Below are 20143 nucleotides of genomic sequence, written 5' to 3' on the forward strand. Positions count from 1 at the left end.
GAGGAACTTCTTTACCCTAAGGGCTGTGAACCTGTGGAATTCCCTGCCCTTGAAAGCAGTTGAGGCTACATCGTTGAATGTTTTTAAGGCAAAGATAGATTTTTGAACTGCAAAGGAATTAAGGGTTATGGTAAGTGGTGCTGAATCCACAATAAGATCAGCCATGATCGCATTGAATGGTGGAGCAGGCTCGAGGGGCCAGGTGGCCTACTCCTGCTCCTACTCCTACTCCTAGTTCTTATGTCACCAGTTTTGTGGAATCTGCCATGAATAGTAGGTGGATGGCAATCTACGTTTAATGGTTAAGTAATATACAGGGGCATGACAGCTAATTATTTCTAAATTCAAATCAGTCTAATGTTGATTTGAAAATTTCATGCACCCCCTTTCAATTAATCCAATTCAGGCAACACAAGTGCTTACTTAAGAGCGCTTCAGGATTAATTTGAATCACTGGGTGGACCAGCATTTATTACCCATCATTAATTGCCCTTGAGAAGGTGAACCACTTTCTTGAACTGTTGCAGTCGAGGTGCTGTAGGTACACCCACAGTGCTGTTAAGGATGAGGCTCCAGAACCTTGACCCAGCATCAGTGAAATATCAGCAATATTGATCCAAGTCATGATGGTGTGTGGATTGGAAGGGAAACTTGCAGATACTGGTGTTCCCATGCAGTTCCTAGGTGGTAGAGGTCATTGGTTTGGAATGTGTTGTCAAAGGAGTCTTGGTGCGTTGCTTCAGTGCATCTTGCAGATGGTACAAAATGCTGCTACTGTTTGTTGGTAGTGGAGGGAGTGAATGCTAAAGGTGGTGGATGGGATGTCAGTCAAGCAGGTTGTTTTGTCCTGGGTGGTGTCAAGCTTCTTGAGCATTGTTGGAGCTGCATTCATTCAACCAATCATACTTCTAACTTGAGCCTTGTATATTGTGGACAGGCTTTGGGAAATGAAAGGTGTATTAATAATGCAGACTTCCCAGCCTCTGATCTGCTCTTTTAGTCACAGTTATGTGGCGAGTCCAGTTAAATTTCTGGTCAATAGCAACCCCCAAGATGTTGATTGTGGGGATTAAGCAATGGTAGTGCCATTGAATGTCAAGGGACGATGGACAGATTTTTTCTTGTTGGAGATGGTCATAGCCTGGCGCTTGTGCGGTGCGACTGTTACTTGCCACTTATCGGTTCAACTTAAGCATTAGGTCTTGCTGCATTTGGACTTGGACTGTTTCAGTATCTGAGGAGTTGGGAAAAGTGCTGTCCACTGTCCAATCATCAATGAACATCTTCAAATCTGGATTTATGATGGAGAAAAGGTCATTGATGAAGCAGCTGAAGATAGTTGGGCTCAGGACATTAACCTGAGGAACATCCATAGAATCCCGACAGTGCAGAAGGAAGCCATTCGGCTCATGGAGTTTGCACCGACCCTCCAACCTAGGCCCACTCCCCTGCCCCATCCCCACAACCCTGTAACCCCAACTAACCTGCTCATCTTTGGACAGTAAGGGGCAATTTAGAATGGACAATCCACCTGCATATCTTTGGACTGTGGGAGGAAACCAGAGCACCCGGAGGAAACCCACTCAGACACGGGGAGAACGTGCAAATTCCGCACAGATAGTCACCCAAAACTGGAATCGGACCCGAGTCATTCGTGCTGTGAGGCCGTTGACCATAAATAAGTTTCGGGGACTTCCGGGTGCGGCGATGACCAGCTAGGTCGCACGTTTCGGCACCTCCCGTTTGAACGGACTTTTAGGCTCTTATTGGGAGCCCCAACGGCAATTTTTGACGGCTAAACCCATTGTGCGGTGAACAAAGAACAAAGAACAAAGAAATGTACAGCACAGGAACAGGCCCTTCGGCCCTCCAAGCCCGTGCCGACCATGCTGCCCGACTAAACTACAATCTTCTACACTTCCTGGGTCCGTATCCTTCTATTCCCATCCTATTCATATATTTGTCAAGATGCCCCTTAAATGTCCCTATCGTCCCTGCTTCCACTACCTCCTCCGGTAGCGAGTTCCAGGCACCCACTACCCTCTGCGTAAAAAACTTGCCTCGTACATCTACTCTAAACCTTGCCCCTCTCACCTTCAACCTATGCCCCCTAGTAATTGACCCCTCTACCCTGGGGAAAAGCCTCTGACTATCCACTCTGTCTATGCCCCTCATAATTTTGTATACCTCTATCAGGTCTCCCCTCAACCTCCTTCGTTCCAGTGAGAACAAGCCGAGTTTATTCAACCGCTCCTCATAGCTAATGCCCTCCATACCAGGCAACATTCTGGTAAATCTCTTCTGCACCCTCTCTAAAGCCTCCACATCCTTCTGGTAGTGTGGCAACCAGAATTGAACACTATACTCCAAGTGTGGCCCAACTAAGGTTCTATACAGCTGCAACATGACTTGCCAATTCTTATACTCAATGCCCCGGCCAATGAAGGCAAGCATGCCGTATGCCTTCTTGACTACCTTCTCCACCTGTGTTGCCCCTTTCAATGACCTGTGGACCTGTACTCCTAGATCTCTTTGACTTTCAATACTCTTGAGGGTTCTACCATTTACTGTATATTCCCTACCTGCATTAGACCTTCCAAAATGCATTACCTCACATTTGTCCGGATTAAACTCCATCTGCCATCTCTCCGCCCAAGTCTCCAGACAATCTAAATCCTGCTGTATCCTCCGACAGTCCTCATCGCTATCCGCAATTCCACCAACCTTTGTGTCGTCTGCAAACTTACTAATCAGACCAGTTACATTTTCCTCCAAATCATTTATATATACTACAAAGAGCAAAGGTCCCAGCACTGATCCCTGTGGAACACCACTGGTCACAGCCCTCCAATTAGAAAAGCATCCCTCCATTGCTACTCTCTGCCTTCTATGGCCTAGCCAGTTCTGTATCCACCTTGCCAGCTCGTGTGACTTCACCTTTTGTACTAGTCTACCATGAGGGACCTTGTCAAAGGCCTTACTGAAGTCCATATAGACAACATCTACTGCCCTACCTGCATCAATCATCTTAGTGACCTCCTCGAAAAACTCTATCAAGTTAGTGAGACACGACCTCCCCTTCACAAAACCGTGCTGCCTCTCACTAATACGTCCATTTGCTTCCAAATGGGAGTAGATCCTGTCTCGAAGAATTCTCTCCAGTAATTCCCCTACCACTGAAGTAAGGCTCACCGGCCTGTAGTTCCCGGGATTATCCTTGCTCCCCTTCTTAAACAGAGGAACAACATTGGCTATTCTCCAGTCCTCCGGGACATCCCCTGAAGACAGCGAGGATCCAAAGATTTCTGTCAAGGCCTCAGCAATTTCCTCTCCAGCCTCCTTCAGTATTCTGGGGTAGATCCCATCAGGCCCTGGGGACTTATCTACCTTAATATTTTTTAAGACACCCAACACCTCGTCTTTTTGGATCACAATGTGACCCAGGCTATCTACACCCCCTTCTCCAGACTCAACATCTACCAATTCCTTCTCTTTGGTGAATACTGATGCAAAGTATTCATTTAGTACCTCGCCCATTTCCTCTGGCTCCACACATAGATTCCGTTGCCTATCCTTCAGTGGGCCAACCCTTTCCCTGGCTACCCTCTTGCTTTTTATGTACGTGTAAAAAGCCTTGGGATTTTCCTTAACCCTATTTGCCAATGACTTTTCGTGACCCCTTCTAGCCCTCCTGACTCCTTGCTTAAGTTCCTTCCTACTTTCCTTATATTCCACGCAGGCTTCGTCTGTTCCCAGCCTTTTAGCCCTGACAAATGCCTCCTTTTTCTTTTTGACGAGGCCTACAATATCACTCGTCGTCCAAGGTTCCCGAAAATTGCCGTATTTATCTTTCTTCCTCACAGGAACATGCCGGTCCTGTATTCCTTTCAACTGCCACTTGAAAGCCTCCCACATGTCAGATGTTGATTTGCCCTCAAACATCCGCCCCCAATCTAGGTTCTTCAGTTCCCGCATAATATTGTTATAATTAGCCTTCCCCCAATTTAGCACATTCATCCTCGGACCACTCTTATCCTTGTCCACCAGTACTTTAAAACTTACTGAATTGTGGTCACTGTTACCGAAATGCTCCCCTACTGAAACATCGACCACCTGGCCGGGCTCATTCCCCAATACCAGGTCCAGTACCGCCGCTTCCCTTGTTGGACTGTCTACATATTGTTTTAAGAAGCCCTCCTGGATGCTCCTTACAAACTCCGCCCCGTCTAAGCCCCTGGCACTAAGTGAGTCCCAGTCAATATTGGGGAAGTTGAAGTCTCCCATCACCACAACCCTGTTGTTTTTACTCTTTTCCAAAATCTGTCTACCTATCTGCTCCTCTATCTCCCGATGGCTGTTGGGAGGCCTGTAGTATACCCCCAACATTGTGACTGCACCCTTCTTATTCCTGATCTCTACCCATATAGCCTCACTGCCCTCTGAGGTGTCCTCTCGCAGTACAGCTGTGATATTCTCCCGAACCAGTAGCGCAACTCCGCCTCCCCTTTTACATCCCCCTTTATCTCGCCTGAAACATCTAAATCCTGGAACGTTTAGCTGCCAATCCTGCCCTTCCCTCAACCAGGTCTCTGTAATGGCAACAACATCATAGTTCCAAGTACTAATCCAAGCTCTAAGTTCATCTGCCTTACCCGTAATGCTCCTTGCATTAAAACATATGCACTTCAGGCCACCAGACCCGCTGTGTTCAGCAACTTCTCCCTGTCTGCTCTGCCTCAGAGCCACACTGTCCCTATTCCCTAGTTCTCCCTCAATGCTCTCACCTTCTGACCTATTGCTCCCGTGCCCACCCCCCTGCCATACTAGTTTAAACCCTCCCGTGTGATACTAGCAAACCTCGCGGCCAGGATATTTATGCCTCTCCTGTTTAGATGCAACCCGTCCATCTTATACAGGTCACACCTGCCCCGGAAGAGCTCCCAGTGGTCCAGATAATGGAAATCCTCCCTCTTACACCAGCTGTTTAGCCACGTGTTTGTCTGCTCTATCTTCCTATTTCTAGCCTCACTGGCACGTGGCACAGGGAGTAATCCTGAGATTACAACCCTCAAGGTCCTGTCTTTTAACTTTCTGCCTAGCTCCCTGAACTCCTGCTGCAGGACCTCATGCCCCTTCCTGCCTATGTCGTTAGTACCAATATGTACAACGACCTCTGCCTGTTTGCCCTCCCCCTTCAGGATGCCCTCTACCCGTTCGGAGACATCCTGGACCCTGGCACCAGGGAGGCAACATACCATCCTGGAGTCTCTTTCACGTCCACAGAAGCGCCTATCTGTGCTCCTGACTATAGAGTCCCCTATTACTATTACTCTTCTGCGCTTTGACCCTCCCTTCTGAACATCAGAGCCAGCCGTGGTGCCACTGCTCTGGCTGCTGCTGTTTTCCCCTGATAGACTATCCCCCCCGACAGTATCCAAAGGGGTATATCTGTTCGAGAGGGGGAAAACAGAAGGGAATCCCCCCGGATGTACATGGAGAAAGGAGATAATAGTGGCCGGATTGCAGAGGATCCTCTGGAGCAGCGGCAAGGAAGGGAAGCACGAAGCAAGATGGCGGCGGAGGGAGGCCGTTTGGTATGGGGCCCGGAACAGCAAGAGTTCCTTCGGAGATGTGTTGAGGAGCTAAAGAAGGAGGTGCTGGCCCCGATGCTGCAGGCGATTGAGGGGTTAAGGGAGGCGCAGAAGATCCAAGAATTGGAGCTTCGTGGCGTGAAAGCAAAGGCTGCCGAAAATGAGGACGAAATACAGAGCCTGGTGGTGAAGACAGAGACACACGAGGCACTGCATAAGAGGTGTATGGAGAGGCTGGGAGCCCTGGAAAATAGCTCGAGGAGGAAGAACCTAAGAGTTTTGGGTCTTCCCGAAGGTGCAGAGGGAGCGGACTTCGGGGCATATGTGAGCACGATGCTTCATTCCTTAATGGGACCGGAGGCCCCGACGGGCCCCTTGGAAGTGGAGGGAGCATATCGAGTCCTTGCGAGAAGACCGAAGGCGGGAGAAATACCTCGAGCTATAGTGGTGAGGTTTCACCGCTATAAAGACAGGGAGATGGTCCTGAGACGGGCGAAAAAGACACGGAGCTGCAGGTGGGAGAACGCGGTGATCCGCGTGTACCAGGATTGGAGTGCGGAGGTGGCGAGAAGGAGGGCGAGTTTCAATCGGGCCAAGGCGGTGCTCTATGGAAAGAAAGTTAAATTTGGTATGCTGCAGCCGGCGAGACTGTGGGTTACACATCAAGGGAAACACCACTACTTCGAGACGGTAGAAGAGGCGTGGACATTCATTGAAGAGGAGAAGCTGGACTAGACTGGAGAGAGAAAGAACTTTTGTAATAAAGCAGTGGTGTGATTGCATGGGACTGGGAATCGGAAGGGGGGGGGAAATTTTCTCTTTCCCCTCGGTGGGGGGGGGGGGGGGGGTATGGTGAACTGTGGGCGCCGGTGGGGAAGGAGAGGGGGAAGGAGAGAGGGAGCTGCGCCATTAGGGGCGGGGCCGAGTGTGAAGCGCGGGCTTTGCTCCTGCGCTATGGTAATTGTGGCGGGAAAAGGGGGCGCAGGAAGGAGGGAGCCTTACACAATGGGAGGCTGAGGATAAACGGGGGAAGCCGAGGTCAGCCAGATTTTGCTGACTTCTGGAAGCAACATGGGGGGAGCAATCACGCTAGAGGAAGATGTAGCGGGGGGGGGGGGGGTAACTGGGTTGCTGCTGTTAAGGGGAAGGGGGAGCTGCTACGGGATGGGGTGGTCGGGACGGGAGGACACCGTTGGGGGGATAAGTGGGTGCGTGGGAACCGGGTGAGTGAGGAGCTGGTCTAAAAAAGGGGATGGCTAGTCGACGAGGGGGGGGGGGGGGTAAAGAGCCCCCCAACCCGGTTGATCACGTGGAACGTGAGAGGGTTGAATGGGCCGATTAAGAGGGCAAGGGTACTTGCGCACCTAAGGAAATTAAAGGCAGATGTGGTCATGCTGCAGGACACGCATCTGAAACTGGCGGATCAGGTCAGATTACGAAAAGGATGGGTGGGACAGGTATTTCACTCGGGCTTGGATGCGAAAAATAGAGGGGTGGCAATATTAGTGGGGAAACGGGTATTGTTTGAGATGTGGACCATAGTGGCGGACAGTGGGGGTAGATACGTGATGGTGAGTGGCAGATTGCAAGGTGAGGCGGTGGTTCTGGTGAATGTATATGCCCCGAACTGGGATGATGCCAACTTCATGAAGCGTATGCTGGGGCGTATACCGGACCTGGAGGCGGGAAAGTTGGTAATGGGGGGAGACTTCAATACGGTGCTGGATCCAGGGCTGGACCGGTCCAGGTCTAGGACCGGGAGGAGGCCGGCAGCGACCAAGGTGCTCTAGGACTACATGGAGCAGATGGGAGGAGTGGATCCTTGGAGATTTACTAGGCCAAGGAGTAAAGAGTTCTCCTTCTTCTCCCATGTCCACAAGGTGTATTCTCGGATAGACTTCTTTGTCCTGGGAAGGGCGCTGATCCCGAAGGTGGCCGGGACGGAGTACTCGGCTATAGCCATTTCGGACCATGCCCCACATTGGGTAGATCTGGAAGTAGGAGAGGAAAAGGAACAGCACCCACTGTGGAGATTAGATATGGGATTGTTGGCGGGTGTGTGTGTAAGGGTAAGGAGATGTATCGAAAGGTATCTGGAGATTAATGACGATGGAGAGGTTCAGGTGGGAGTGGTCTGGGAAGCACTGAAGGCGGTGGTCAGAGGGGAACTGATTTCCATAAGGGCCTATAAGGGGAAACAAGAGAGCAAAGAGAGGGAGAGATTGTTGAGAGAAATTTTGAGGGTGGATAGGCAGTATGCGGTGGCCCCGGATGAAGGACTATACAGGGAAAGACGAAGGTTGCACACGGAATTTGATTTGTTGACCACGGGCAAGACGGAGGCACAATGGAGGAAGGCACAGGGAGTGCAGTATGAGTACGGAGAGAAGGCGAGCCGGTTACTGGCCCAACAACTGAGGAAGAGGGGGGCGGCGAGGGAGATTGGAGGGGTTAGGGACGAGGAGGGTGAGATGGAACGGGGAGCGGAGAGGGTGAACGGGGTGTTTAAGGCATTTTATGAGAGGCTGTATAAGGCTCAGCCCCCAGAAGGGAAGGAGGGAATGATGCACTTCCTAGACCAGTTGGAATTCCCGAAGGTTGAGGAGCAGGAGAGGACATGACTGGGAGCACAGATTGAGGTGGAGGAGATGGTAAAAGGGATTGGGAGCATGCAGGCAGGGAAGGCCCCGGGACCGGATGGGTTCCCGGTGGAATTTTATAGGAAATACGTGGACCTGCTGGCCCCGCTTCTGACGAGAACCTTTAATGAGGCCGAGGAAAGGGGGACGTTGCCCCCGACGATGTCGGAGGCGACGATATCGCTGCTCTTGAAAAGGGACAAAGACCCGCTGCAGTGCAGGTCTTACAGGCCTATCTCCCTCCTGAATGTAGATGCCAAGCTTCTGGCCAAGGTGATGGCAACGAGGATGGAGGATTGTGTCCCGGGGGTGGTTCACGAGGATCAAACGGGGTTTGTTAAGGGGAGACAATTGAACACTAACATACGGAGGCTGTTGGGTGTGATGATGATGCCCCCGCCGGAGGGGGAGGCGGAGATAGTGGTGGCGATGGATGCAGAGAAAGCATTTGATAGAGTGGAGTGGGATTACCTGTAGGAAGTGTTGAGGAGATTTGTATTTGGAGAGGGGTTTATTGGATGGGTTCAGCTTCTATACAGGGCCCCGATGGCAAGTGTGATTACAAATAGGCAGAGATCTGACCACTTCCGTCTATACAGAGGGACAAGACAGGGATGTCCTCTGTCCCCGTTACTGTTTGCGTTGGCAATTGAGCCACTGGCCATAGCGCTGAGGGGCTCTAGGAAGTGGAGGGGAGTACTTAGGGGAGGAGAAGAGCACCGGGTGTCACTATACGCGGATGATTTGTTGTTGTATGTCGCAGACCCAGTGGAGGGGTTGCCCGAGATAATGCAGACACTCAGGGAGTTTGGGGAATTTTCAGGATATAAATTGAATATGGGGAAGAGTGAGCTGTTTGTGATGCACCCTGGGGAACAGGGCAGGGGAATAGATGATTTGCCGTTGAGGAGAGTAACAAGGGATTTTCGGTACCTAGGGATCCAGATGGCCAGGAACTGGTGAACCTGGCATAAGCTTAATTTAGTAAGATTGGTGGAGCAGATGGAAGAGGACTTTAGGAGATGGGACATGGTGCCCCTGTCACTGGCGGGTAGGGTGCAGGCGGTCAAAATGGTGGTCCTTCCGCGGTTTCTTTTTGTGTTCCAGTGCCTCCCTGTGATGATTACAAAGGCCTTTTTCAAGAAAGTGGATAAGAGCGTTATGAGTTTTGTGTGGGCTGGGAAGACCCCAAGAGTAAAGAGGGGGTTCCTGCAGCGTAGTAGGGATAGGGGGGGACTCGCACTGCCGAGTTTAAGTGACTATTATTGGGCCGCCAACATATCAATGGTACGCAAGTGGATGGGGGAAGGGAAGGGAGCGGCGTGGAAAAGACTAGAGATGGCGTCCTGTAGGGGAACCAGCCTAAAAGCATTAGCGACGGCGCCTTTACCGTTCTCCCCGAAGAAATACACCACAAGTCCAGTGGTGGTGGCAACGCTGAAAATTTGGGGGCAGTGGAGATGGCATAAGGGAGTGATTGGTGCCTCGGTGAGGTCCCCGATAAGGAACAACCACAGGTTCGTCCCGGGGAAGATAGATGGGGGATTTAAAGCTTGGCAGAGAGCAGGGATTGTGAAATTGAAGGACTTGTTCCTAGGCGGGACGTTTGCGAGTCTGGGAGCACTGACAGAAAAATATGGGTTGCCACCAGGGAATGCATTTCGATATATGCAACTGAGGGCTTTTGCGAGGCAACAGGTGAGGGAATTTCCACGGCTCCCGGCGCAAGAGATTCAGGACAGAGTGATTTCGGGGGCATGGGCGCGGGATGGTAGGGTGTCAGATATATACAGAGAAATGAGAGACGAGGGGGAGACGATGGTGGAGGAGCTGAAGGGAAAATGGGAAGAGGAGCTGGGGGAAGAGATTGAGGAGGGGCTGTGGGCAGATGCCTTAAGTAGGGTAAACTCTTCGTCCTCATGCGCCAGGCTCAGCCTGATACAATTCAAGGTTCTACATAGGGCGCACATGACTGGAGCAAGGTTAAGTAGATATTTTGGAGTGGAGGATAGGTGCGGGAGATGCGCGGGAAGCCCGGCGAACCACACCCACATGCTTCGGTCATGCCCGGTACTGCATGGGTTCTGGGTGGGGGTGGCGAATGTGCTTTCAAGGGTGGTGGGGGTCCGGGTCGAGCCAGGCTGGGGGTTGGCGATATTTGGGGTTGCGGACGAGCCGGGAGTGCAGGAGGCGAGAGAGGCTGATGTTTTAGCCTTTGCGTCCCTAGTAGCCCGGCGAAGGATATTACTTATGTGGAAAGAAGCTAAACCCCCAGGCGTGGAGGCCTGGATAAATGACATGGCGGGGTTTATAAAACTGGAGCGGATAAAATACGCACTAAGAGGTTCGGCTCAAGGGTTCACCAGGCGGTGGCAACCGTTCCTCGACTATCTCGCAGAACGATAAGGGAAATGGGAAAGGTAGCAGCAGCAACCCAGGGGGGAGGGGGGGGGGGAGAGGAGTGCCCATCCGGGCCCTCAGGGGTTTTGTACAGGTGTTTGTATATGAGTTATTTATATTGTTTTTTGTGACTTTATTATTTTGGATATTGGCTAGTTTTTATTTTGTTGCTGGCAGTTGCCGTCTAGTTAATATATTATTTATTCTTTAAAAAAAACGGTCATCATCATTATTTATATTGTTTTAAAGTTGCAAAAGGGGAAAATTTTGTACTGTCTTTGTTTGACCGAAAAATTTGAATAAAATATATATTTTAAAAAAAATTTAAAAAAATAAGTTTCCGGGGGAAAATGTTTCAGGTTTGCACTTTGAGGTGCTTGCCATATTGTGGGTATGACAGAGTGACCCAAATGTGACAGCTTCCAAGTGCTCTCTATGTGGCTGCACAGTGGTTTCCTGTGGTACAGTACCTGTACAAATAAGGTGCAACTCTGCCAGTGTCCATTTATGGTGCAATGATGGAATGAGTCTGCAGCCTTATGTCAGTGCAACAAATCAACAGGTACACTTGCATCCTGACATTGGTATGTGAATTATGGCGCATTTATTTAATGGATTCATGATAACTGCCACCAGTCAGAAAGAGGTGGTTAAAAAATGCACACGTCTCCTTGACCACCTGTCTTGAAAGTCTGCCAATGTCAAGTTGCAGTGACGACCAGAGGATCACGCACCAAGAAACCAGAGGCACAAAAGCAATGTAGATCTTTGTTCCAATTTTCAATCGTTGAATTTAAAGCAGAAAACACTTCAGTGTTTGATTCAGATAGAGTGGTTCACATGCCGAATGGAAAGTGAGCTCATTTTCCTTTCACGAAAGCAGTGAGTAATGCCTTTCCCACCACAATTGGACAAATAATAGTGTTTAGAGCCAGGAATTTGGAAACAGTGGAACTCGTAGTCATTGTGAAACTGAAAGAGCATCCTTTTTAAGTTTTGCATTACAATTGCAGTGTTTCTGTACTTGCTGTGCATTTCTTTAACACTTGATGCAGTCAGGAAAATGACATGGAAATACCAGCGATGGGATAGTTTTTGGTAAAAGGCCAAAAGTCTGATTTTCCAGACTCTCGTTCGACATAGAAATAGGAGCAAGCCACTCAATCCCTCAAGCCTGCTCTGTGTATCACTTGAGGTCAAGGCTGGTCCATATTTTAACACCAACCTCTTGCCTTGACTCCACATTCTTTTAGATTCTTTGCAAACAAGAATCTGCTTAAAATGATTTATTGAGCTGGAATCTGCTGCTCTTAATTAGAGAGAGTTCCACATGTTTTGTCAAGAAATGTTTCCTAACATCTCTTCTGATTGGTCCATTGTCCAGACTTCCTCGCCAGCATCAAAAGTTTTTATCTTCCTTATTATTTTCAAAATCCTAAAAACCTCAATCCAAACTGCTCATCATTACTTCCACCCACTCACCACAGATGTCAAAGGCACATTTTACGCAAAAAGTCAGTTGTAAAGGGGAATAAGCTTTTTAGTCAGGATCATAATTTGGATTATTTAAACCTTTACTCACATCTTGGTCAGAATACGGAAGAAATGTTTGCATTACTACAGCAACTGTGAATTATTGTTTCCAACATTCTTAAGGGCAATTAAAGATGGGCAACAAATGCTAACCTTAACGGGGCACTCCCATCCCATGAAAGAATAAAACAAATGAGAGAAGCTGACAATAAAGTATTTCCAAGTTTTCAGCAGAACAATGTGATCTTGGACCAACAACCGATTGGCAAAACCTACTCTTTATGGGTTGCCAGACCAAGTGACAGAGTCCACATTCATTCAGCAAGTCACGTGGATTAATATTGAGAAATGCTTTAAAAATATTCCACATTCTTAAGTGCTTCAAGAGGGGAATATAGCAAAGTTAAAACAGCAGAAAACAACACCCAAGAAGGTTGCATGAAAGATGTGACTATCCTTAGCAATGGGCTCAAGAAATGAAGGCGGTTGGGAAGAAAGGTTATTCAATCTACATCTACAATATGATGAAGCAAGTTCACCTTGACACTGACTATTTACCCCAAGTTCAGGAATATTAGGAAATTTTTTTGGAACAATTGGCGGGATTCTCCGACCCCCCCCCCCCCCGCCGGGTCGGAGAATTGCCGGGGGCTGGCGCGAATCCTGCCCCCGCCGGTTGCCGAATTCTCTCGCACCGGATATTCGGCGGGGGAGGGAATTGCGCCGCGGGCCCCCCCCGGCGATTCTCCGGCCCGCGATGGGCCGAAGTCCCGCTGCTGGAATGCCTGTCCCGCCGGCGAGAATCAAACCATCTCTCTTACCGTCGGGACTAGGCGGCGTGGGCGGGCTCCGGGGTCCTGGGGGGGGGGGGGGGGGGGTCGCGGGGTGATCTGGCCCCGGGGGGTGCCCCCACGGTGGCTTGGCCTGCGATTGGGGCCCTCCGATCCGCGGGCGGGCCTGTGCCATGGGGGCACTCTTTTCCCTCCGCCTCAACCACAGCCTTCATCATGGCCGAACGTAAGAGACATCCCCCTGCGCATGCGCGGGGATGACGCAGCAGCCGCTGACACTCCCACGCATGCGCGGACTTCTGCTGGCCGGCGAAGTCCTTTCGGCCCCGGCTAGTGTGGCGCCAAAGGCCTTTCCCGATGGCCGGCGGTGCGCCAACCACTCCAGCCCGGGGCTAGCCCCTCAAGGTGAGGGCTTGGCCCCTAAACGTGCGGAGAAATGTGCACCTTTGGGGCGGCCCGATGCCGGAATGGTTCCCGCCACTCCATCCCGCTGGGACCCCTGCCCCGCCGGGTAGGGGAGACTGATCTTTGAGCACATCTCAAATGATGCTTGTTGTCTGGCACATTATGCAACCATCAGCTCCAGAGTAGTGCCCAGAGAGTAGTCTAACCACACCATGTTGGAAAGGGCAGAGACTGTAATCAAGTATACTTGCTTCAACTAAAACACCCAATGTAGACAAAAAGCCAATTAAATAATCTATTTTTTGATTCTTCCACTGGAGGTGGATGGTGGTGGCTAGGCGTGTTAATTGCTCATCCCTAATTGCCCTTGAGAAGGTGGTAGTGAGCTGCCTTCTTGAACTGTTGCAGTCCATGTGGTATAGATACACCCACAGTGCTGTTAGGTATGGGGTTCCAGGATTTTGTCCCAGTGACAGTGAAGGAGCACCATATAGTTCCAAGCTAAGATGGTGTGTGGGGTGAGGAATTGAAGGTGGATTTGCTGCCCTTTTCCTTCTAGGTGGTAGGATCACAGGTTTCGAATGTGCTTTCAATGCACCTTGGCAAGTTACTGCAGTGCATCTTGTAGATGGTACACACTATTGCCACTGTCTGTCTGTGGTGGAAAGAACGTGTATTGAAGGTGGTGGATGGTGTGCCAATCAAATGTGCTGCTTTGTCCAGGATGGTATTAAGCTTCTTTTTTTTTAAATAAATGTTTTATTAAAGTTTTTCCAATCAGCGTTTTTACATAACAAAAATAGAAATACAGATGGTAATAAAAAATAACAATAAGCATAGCCCAAAGCTTACAATAAAACTAGTTACAAAACAGAGAAAACGTTTTTTAAACAGAACAAGGTGGGTTTTGTCTCCATGCCCAACTCACATTATATCAACAGTACCCCCCTCCCCCCACCTGAACCCCTATTCTCACCCCTCCCCCCCCCCCCCCCCCCAGGATGCTGCTGCCTTTGACACTTACTGCTCCCCTAGAAAGTCAAGGAAAGGTTGCCACCGCCGGGAGAACCCCATCAAGGACCCTCTTCAAGGCAAACTTTATTTGCTCCAGGCTGAGGAACCCCGCCGTATCGCTAACCCAGGTCTCCACACTTGGGGGTTTCGAGTCTCTCCGCATTAACAAAATCCGTCTCCGGGCTACCAGGGAGGCAAAGGCCAGTACCTCGGCCTCTTTCGCTTCCTGCTCTCCCGGATCCTCCGACACCCCAAATATCGCTACCGTTGGACTTGCCTTCACCCGAGCGTCCCTTCACCCTTGACATCACCCTTGCAAACCCCTGCCAGAATCCTTTAAGCACCGGGCATGCCCAAAACATATGGGCATGATTCGCTGGACTCCATTTCAGTTTCTGGTCAATGGTAATTCCCAAGATGCTTTCCCCCTGATTCCCATTGGCTTCAGTTTTGCTGGGGCTCCTTGATGCCACACTTGGTCAAATGCTGCCTTGATGCCAAAGGCAGTCACTCTCATCTCACCTGTTGGGCTCAGCTCTGTTGCCCATGTTTGGGCTAAGGTTAAAATTAGGTTAGGAGCTGAGTTAGGAGCTGAACAGAGCCCAAATTGAGCATCAGTGAGCACGTTATCGGTGAATAAGTACTGCATGATAGCACTGTCAACGGCCCTTTCCATCACTTGATTGAGAGTAGACCGATGGAGGGAGGGTGGCTTTGGCTGGGTTAGATTTGTGCTGCCTTTTGTGGATAGGACATGTCTGGGCAGTTTTCCGCATTGCCGGGTAGATGCCAATATTGTAAATGTACTAGAACAACTATTTCTGGAGCACAAGTCTTCAGTACTATTAGTGGAATGTTGTCTTTGCAGTATCCAATCCCTTCAGCCATTTCTTGATATCATATGGAGTAAAACAAATTGGCTGAGAATGTGATGCTGGAGACCTGCAGTGGATGCGAAGGTGGATTATCCACTCAGCACTTCAGGCTGAAGATTGTTGCGAATACTTCAGCTTTGTATTTTGCATTGATGCCTTGGGTTCCCCTATCATTGAGAATGGATAGTTTGTGGAACCTCCTCCTTCAGTGAGTTAGTTAATTGTCCACCACCATTCATAACTTTATGTAGCAGAGTTTAGGGGTGAGATTGAATAGCCTCACAGCGCCCCAAAAGGTCCTGGGATCTACCTGGCTCACAACGCTTCGCAAAATCGCATTAGATCTCGCGAGACGTTGCGATGTAATTCCCGCCAATTATGGGCAGAATCACATTTTGGCAAATCTGCATATTAGGGCACACTAGCTAGTCTCACTCTAATATGCAGTTTCCTGAGGCACCTAAGGTTTTGGGGTCCATCCCCTTCACCTTGGAGACTTCGGTGTCCACAAATGGGGAGCAGACGGAACGACACGTGAGTTCGCTCAGGTGATTGGAGGTCCCAGGTGCATGCCCAATCGCTGCAGCAGTGCCAAGCTGGTACCCAGGGCAGTGCCACTTGGGCACCTTTTTAAAAACGTGAAGCTGGTGGAGTAGCTGCTGCGGGGATCAAGGGAAGTGAGCACGCATCTTTGAAGTTGGGCAATTAGCCTGGGGGCACTAGGGTTGCTGGCCCAATGTTTTGAGGGGGGGGGGGAGGGCATGTGTGAGATCACTGCTGGGCATGGGTGGGACGGGATGTGGAATGGTGCTGGGCATGGGCGGTGCCAGGTGCCCAGGGGAGTGACAGGCAGAACCAGTACCAGGGGCCGATGTCAGCTCATGTGGCCTGATGGAGGTCAAACACGGGGAGAATGTACAAACTCCACATGGACAATGACCCAGAGCCGGGATCGAACCTCGGTGCCGTGAGACTGCAGTGCTAACCACTGAGCCACCGTGTTGCTCCTAGTATCTTTTAAAAGTTAAGTTCAAATGGTCCCCTCATCCCTTATGCTAGTTTATGGCTTCCTCCCACCCCCATGTCCCCTTATTATGCATGTTTGGTTGAGAGCCCTAATAGCTATTTGAATACTAGAATAGCTGCTCCCCAGAGGAAACACTTTGATTCACAGCTCGGGCTCTCTGATTTCTATGGTCAAATTCACAATGTGTGTTGACACAAGTTAAGTGGTTTCAAAGGTCTATAGTTTTTAAAACTTCAAAAGGCATGGATGATTGCCCCTTTATTAGTTTGAGGTGCAGACTTTTATCAAGCATAGGAGACAGTTATTAATGGATTTTAATTTTTCAAAGTATTTACAGCCAAATGGTATTTGAAAGTGTGAAGTTGATCAATGGGTAAAGAAGTGCCAGAACTTGTCATAAGGGGCATGAGGGATCATATGGAGTTGGTGGAGAATGAGGGGTCTGATAGGGTGGGTAGAAGAGCAGAGCTTGGAATAGGGGGCATGAGGGGACATACGGGGCATGTAGGGCCATGAGGTTGTATGTTGGGGCATGGGGAGTGCTTGAAGCGTTCAGGAGTGTGAGGGGTGAGGGCTGGAGCTTCTTGTATTTTTTGTTTACCGGGACACAGTTCCCCAGCACAAAGGCAGGTCTTTTAAACAGCCAGCCTCCACACCTGGCAACACCTATGGGTGCCTTCTTGGATTGGCTGGCCAAACTCCAGCCTGCACCTGGCCTCCAGCAATGAAGGCCTCGCCTTTGCAAGCAACTTCTCCCAAGTTGGGTGGGCGAAGCTGGCAATTTTCTTAACTCCCCCTGCCCGCCTTGAGGATGAAAACCCAGGCCAGTTTACCAACAGGAATATGGATTATCAGCTCCAACATAATTACATTTTGCATTTTCCTTTTGCTTTTAAGATCCGCTTGAGAGACAATCTGAAAGATGGTAGACACTCCAGTTTAAATAACATGGAAGAAGTGAGCTCTTTAATAAAAAGTTATTTCAGTAATATTACGGAAATGAATAGAGCTACCTGCAAGGTAATGTGAGCTTTGATTTAAATAAATATTACACATGTCTTTAAAGTCCATCAAATTGGTGAAAAATAAGATCAAATAAAAATGTTTCTTTTTGCAGATTCTGGTGGATAGGGCACACTATAAAATTGTTCAGGAATACATAACAGTCCTTATTCACAGTTCTTTGAGATGTACATCGGAGAGCCGGTATCAGATACCTGAGAAGATTATTCAGGACTCGAATGAGCTGCAACACATTTTTTCAGAGCAGGTGAGCAGATTGGGCGAATTAACTTGTTATTTTTTCTTATAGTTAAGAACATGAGAAATAGGAGCAGGAATAAACCATACTCCTCGAACCTGTTTTGCCTATATTTATAAGGATTAACTAAGCAGACCTCTTACCATATTAATTTCGCATTACCTATGGTTTGAAGTAACCTTTTCCTTCTTTACTCGTTTCAAGTCCCCCAATATATCATCCACCTATTCTCTCATTAAAACGTGAGCAGGCGACCAGCTCTATGGCCTGGGCTGAACATTACAGTTATTCAGAAGACTGCCAAGTGGTTTGATTTGATTTTCTCTGTGGTTTTATTCTTCCCTCCCTCCCTCCCTGTCCAGGAAGCCTATCCGTGATCAGGAACTTGCTGCGGCTTCACTTTGTGTCCTCCCACTCTGGCTCAAAATAATGGTGTGCCAATGACAGCATTGATAAAGTTACACACGTCACACATTTGTTTTCTAAGACATTCTGTACCCTGGGGTGTGAATCAAGGGGCAATTTAATGTGGCCAATCAACCTAACCCTGCACATCTTTGGGTTGTGGGGGTGAGACCCATGCAGACATGGGGAGAATGTGCAAATTCCACATGGGCAGTGATCCGGGGCCGGGATTGAACCCGGGTCCTGGGCGCTGTGAAAGGATGTGATTTCCTCAAGTCTTAAGGATATATTAAACGCCATGCAAACCTAAAACAGTTTGTACATTTAAACAATTAGAAATGCACTTTCTGACCAGGTGGCAAATGGCTTGGGATATCCCTAAAAAAAAGAACTGTCTTGGGAAAAAGGCTTGTTACAAGCAGAAAATGAGCACATGTCCATTCCCCCGAAAAGTCCAGTATCGGGATCATCCTGTTCTGTTCAAACTGCTGGAATCTGAGTGATGTGTACAAATTATTAGAAATAAAAGTTAAAAAGGAGAAATCAATTTATTGAAGATGCCACTAATATTTTAAAAAAATTATGGTGCTGAGAATCCAAGGTTGGTCCATTGCGCTCTCCAAGTAACTTCGGAGGAGTGCATTGGGATGGCTGGAAACTAGTCAAGGATGGTATATGCTAGGTCCTGCCTTATTAGAACATAGAACATAGAAAATACAGCACAGAACAGGCCCTTCGGCCCACGATGTTGTGCCGAAGCTTTGTCCTAGATTAATCATAGATTATCATTGAATTTACAGTGCAGAAGGAGGCCATTCGGCCCTTTGAGTCTGCACCGGCTCTTGGAAAGAGCACCCTACCCAAACTCAACACCTCCACCCAGCACCAAGGGCAATTTTGGACACTAAGGGCAATTTATCATGGCCAATCCACCTAACCTGCACATCTTTGGACTGTAGTAGGAAACCGGAGCACCCGGAGGAAACCCACGCAGACACGGGGAGGATGTGCAGACTCCGCACAGACAGTGACCCAAGCCGGAATCGAACCTGGGACCCTGGAGCTGTGAAGCAATTGTGCTATCCACAATGCTACCGTGCTGCCCTTAAGAACAAATAAATCTACACTATATCATTTTACCGTAATCCATGTACCTATCCAATAGCTGCTTGAAGGTCCCTAATGTTTCCGACTCAACTACTTCCACAGGCAGTGCATTCCATGCCCCCACTACTCTCTGGGTAAAGAACCTACCTCTGATATCCCTCCTATATCTTCCACCTTTCACTTTAAATTTATGTCCCCTTGTAATGGTTTGTTCCACCCGGGGAAAAAGTCTCTGACTGTCTACTTATCTATTCCCCTGATCATCTTATAAACCTCTATCAAGTCGCCCCTCATCCTTCTCCGTTCTAATGAGAAAAGGCCTAGCACCCTCAGCCTTTCCTCGTAAGACCTACTCTCCATTCCAGGCAACATCCTGGTAAATCTCCTTTGCACCTTTTCCAAAGCTTTCACATCTTTCCTAAAATGAGGCGACCAGAACTGTACACAGTACTCCAAATGTGGCCTTACCAAAGTTTTGTACAGCTGCATCATCACCTCACGGCTCTTAAATTCAATCCCTCTGTTAATGAATGCGGGCACACCATAGGCCTTCTTCACAGCTCTATCCACTTGAGTGGCAACTTTCAAAGATGTATGAACATAGACCCCAAGATCTCTCTGCTCCTCCACATTGCCAAGAACTCTACCGTTAACCCTGTATTCCGCATTCATATTTGTCCTTCCAAAATGGACAACCTCACACTTTTCAGGGTTAAACTCCATCTGCCACTTCTCAGCTCAGCTCTGCATCCTATCTATGTCTCTTTGCAGCCGACAACACCCCTCCTTACTATCCACAACTCCACCAATCTTCGTATCGTCTGCAAATTTACTGACCCACCCTTCAACTCCCTCATCCAAGTCATTAATGAAAATCACAAACAGCAGAGGACCCAGAACTGATCCCTGCGGTACGCCACTAGTAACTGGGATTCAGGCTGAATATTTGCCATCCACCACCACTCTCTGACTTCTATCGGTTAGACAGTTCGTTATCCAACTGGCCAAATTTCCCACTATCCTAATCCATGTACACTACATCCACTGCTTTATCTTCATCCACATGCTTGGTCACCTCCTCAAAGAATTCAATAA

The 20143-nt window shown here is 48.9% G+C and overlaps 1 protein-coding gene across 1 annotated transcript in view; it reads left to right on the forward strand.

Moving 5' to 3' along the window:
- LOC140407907 (exocyst complex component 3-like) overlaps positions 1-20143 on the forward strand; it is an 83143-nt gene that overhangs the window by 52057 nt on the left and 10943 nt on the right. Inside the window, exons 8-9 of the mRNA XM_072495112.1 lie at positions 17173-17295; positions 17393-17545. Of these exons, the coding sequence (XP_072351213.1) occupies positions 17173-17295; positions 17393-17545 (276 nt within the window). The remainder of the gene's footprint in view (positions 1-17172; positions 17296-17392; positions 17546-20143) is intronic.

This window comes from Scyliorhinus torazame, chromosome 2, assembly GCF_047496885.1.
Source record: "Scyliorhinus torazame isolate Kashiwa2021f chromosome 2, sScyTor2.1, whole genome shotgun sequence".
Classification (NCBI taxonomy): Eukaryota; Metazoa; Chordata; class Chondrichthyes; order Carcharhiniformes; family Scyliorhinidae; genus Scyliorhinus; species Scyliorhinus torazame.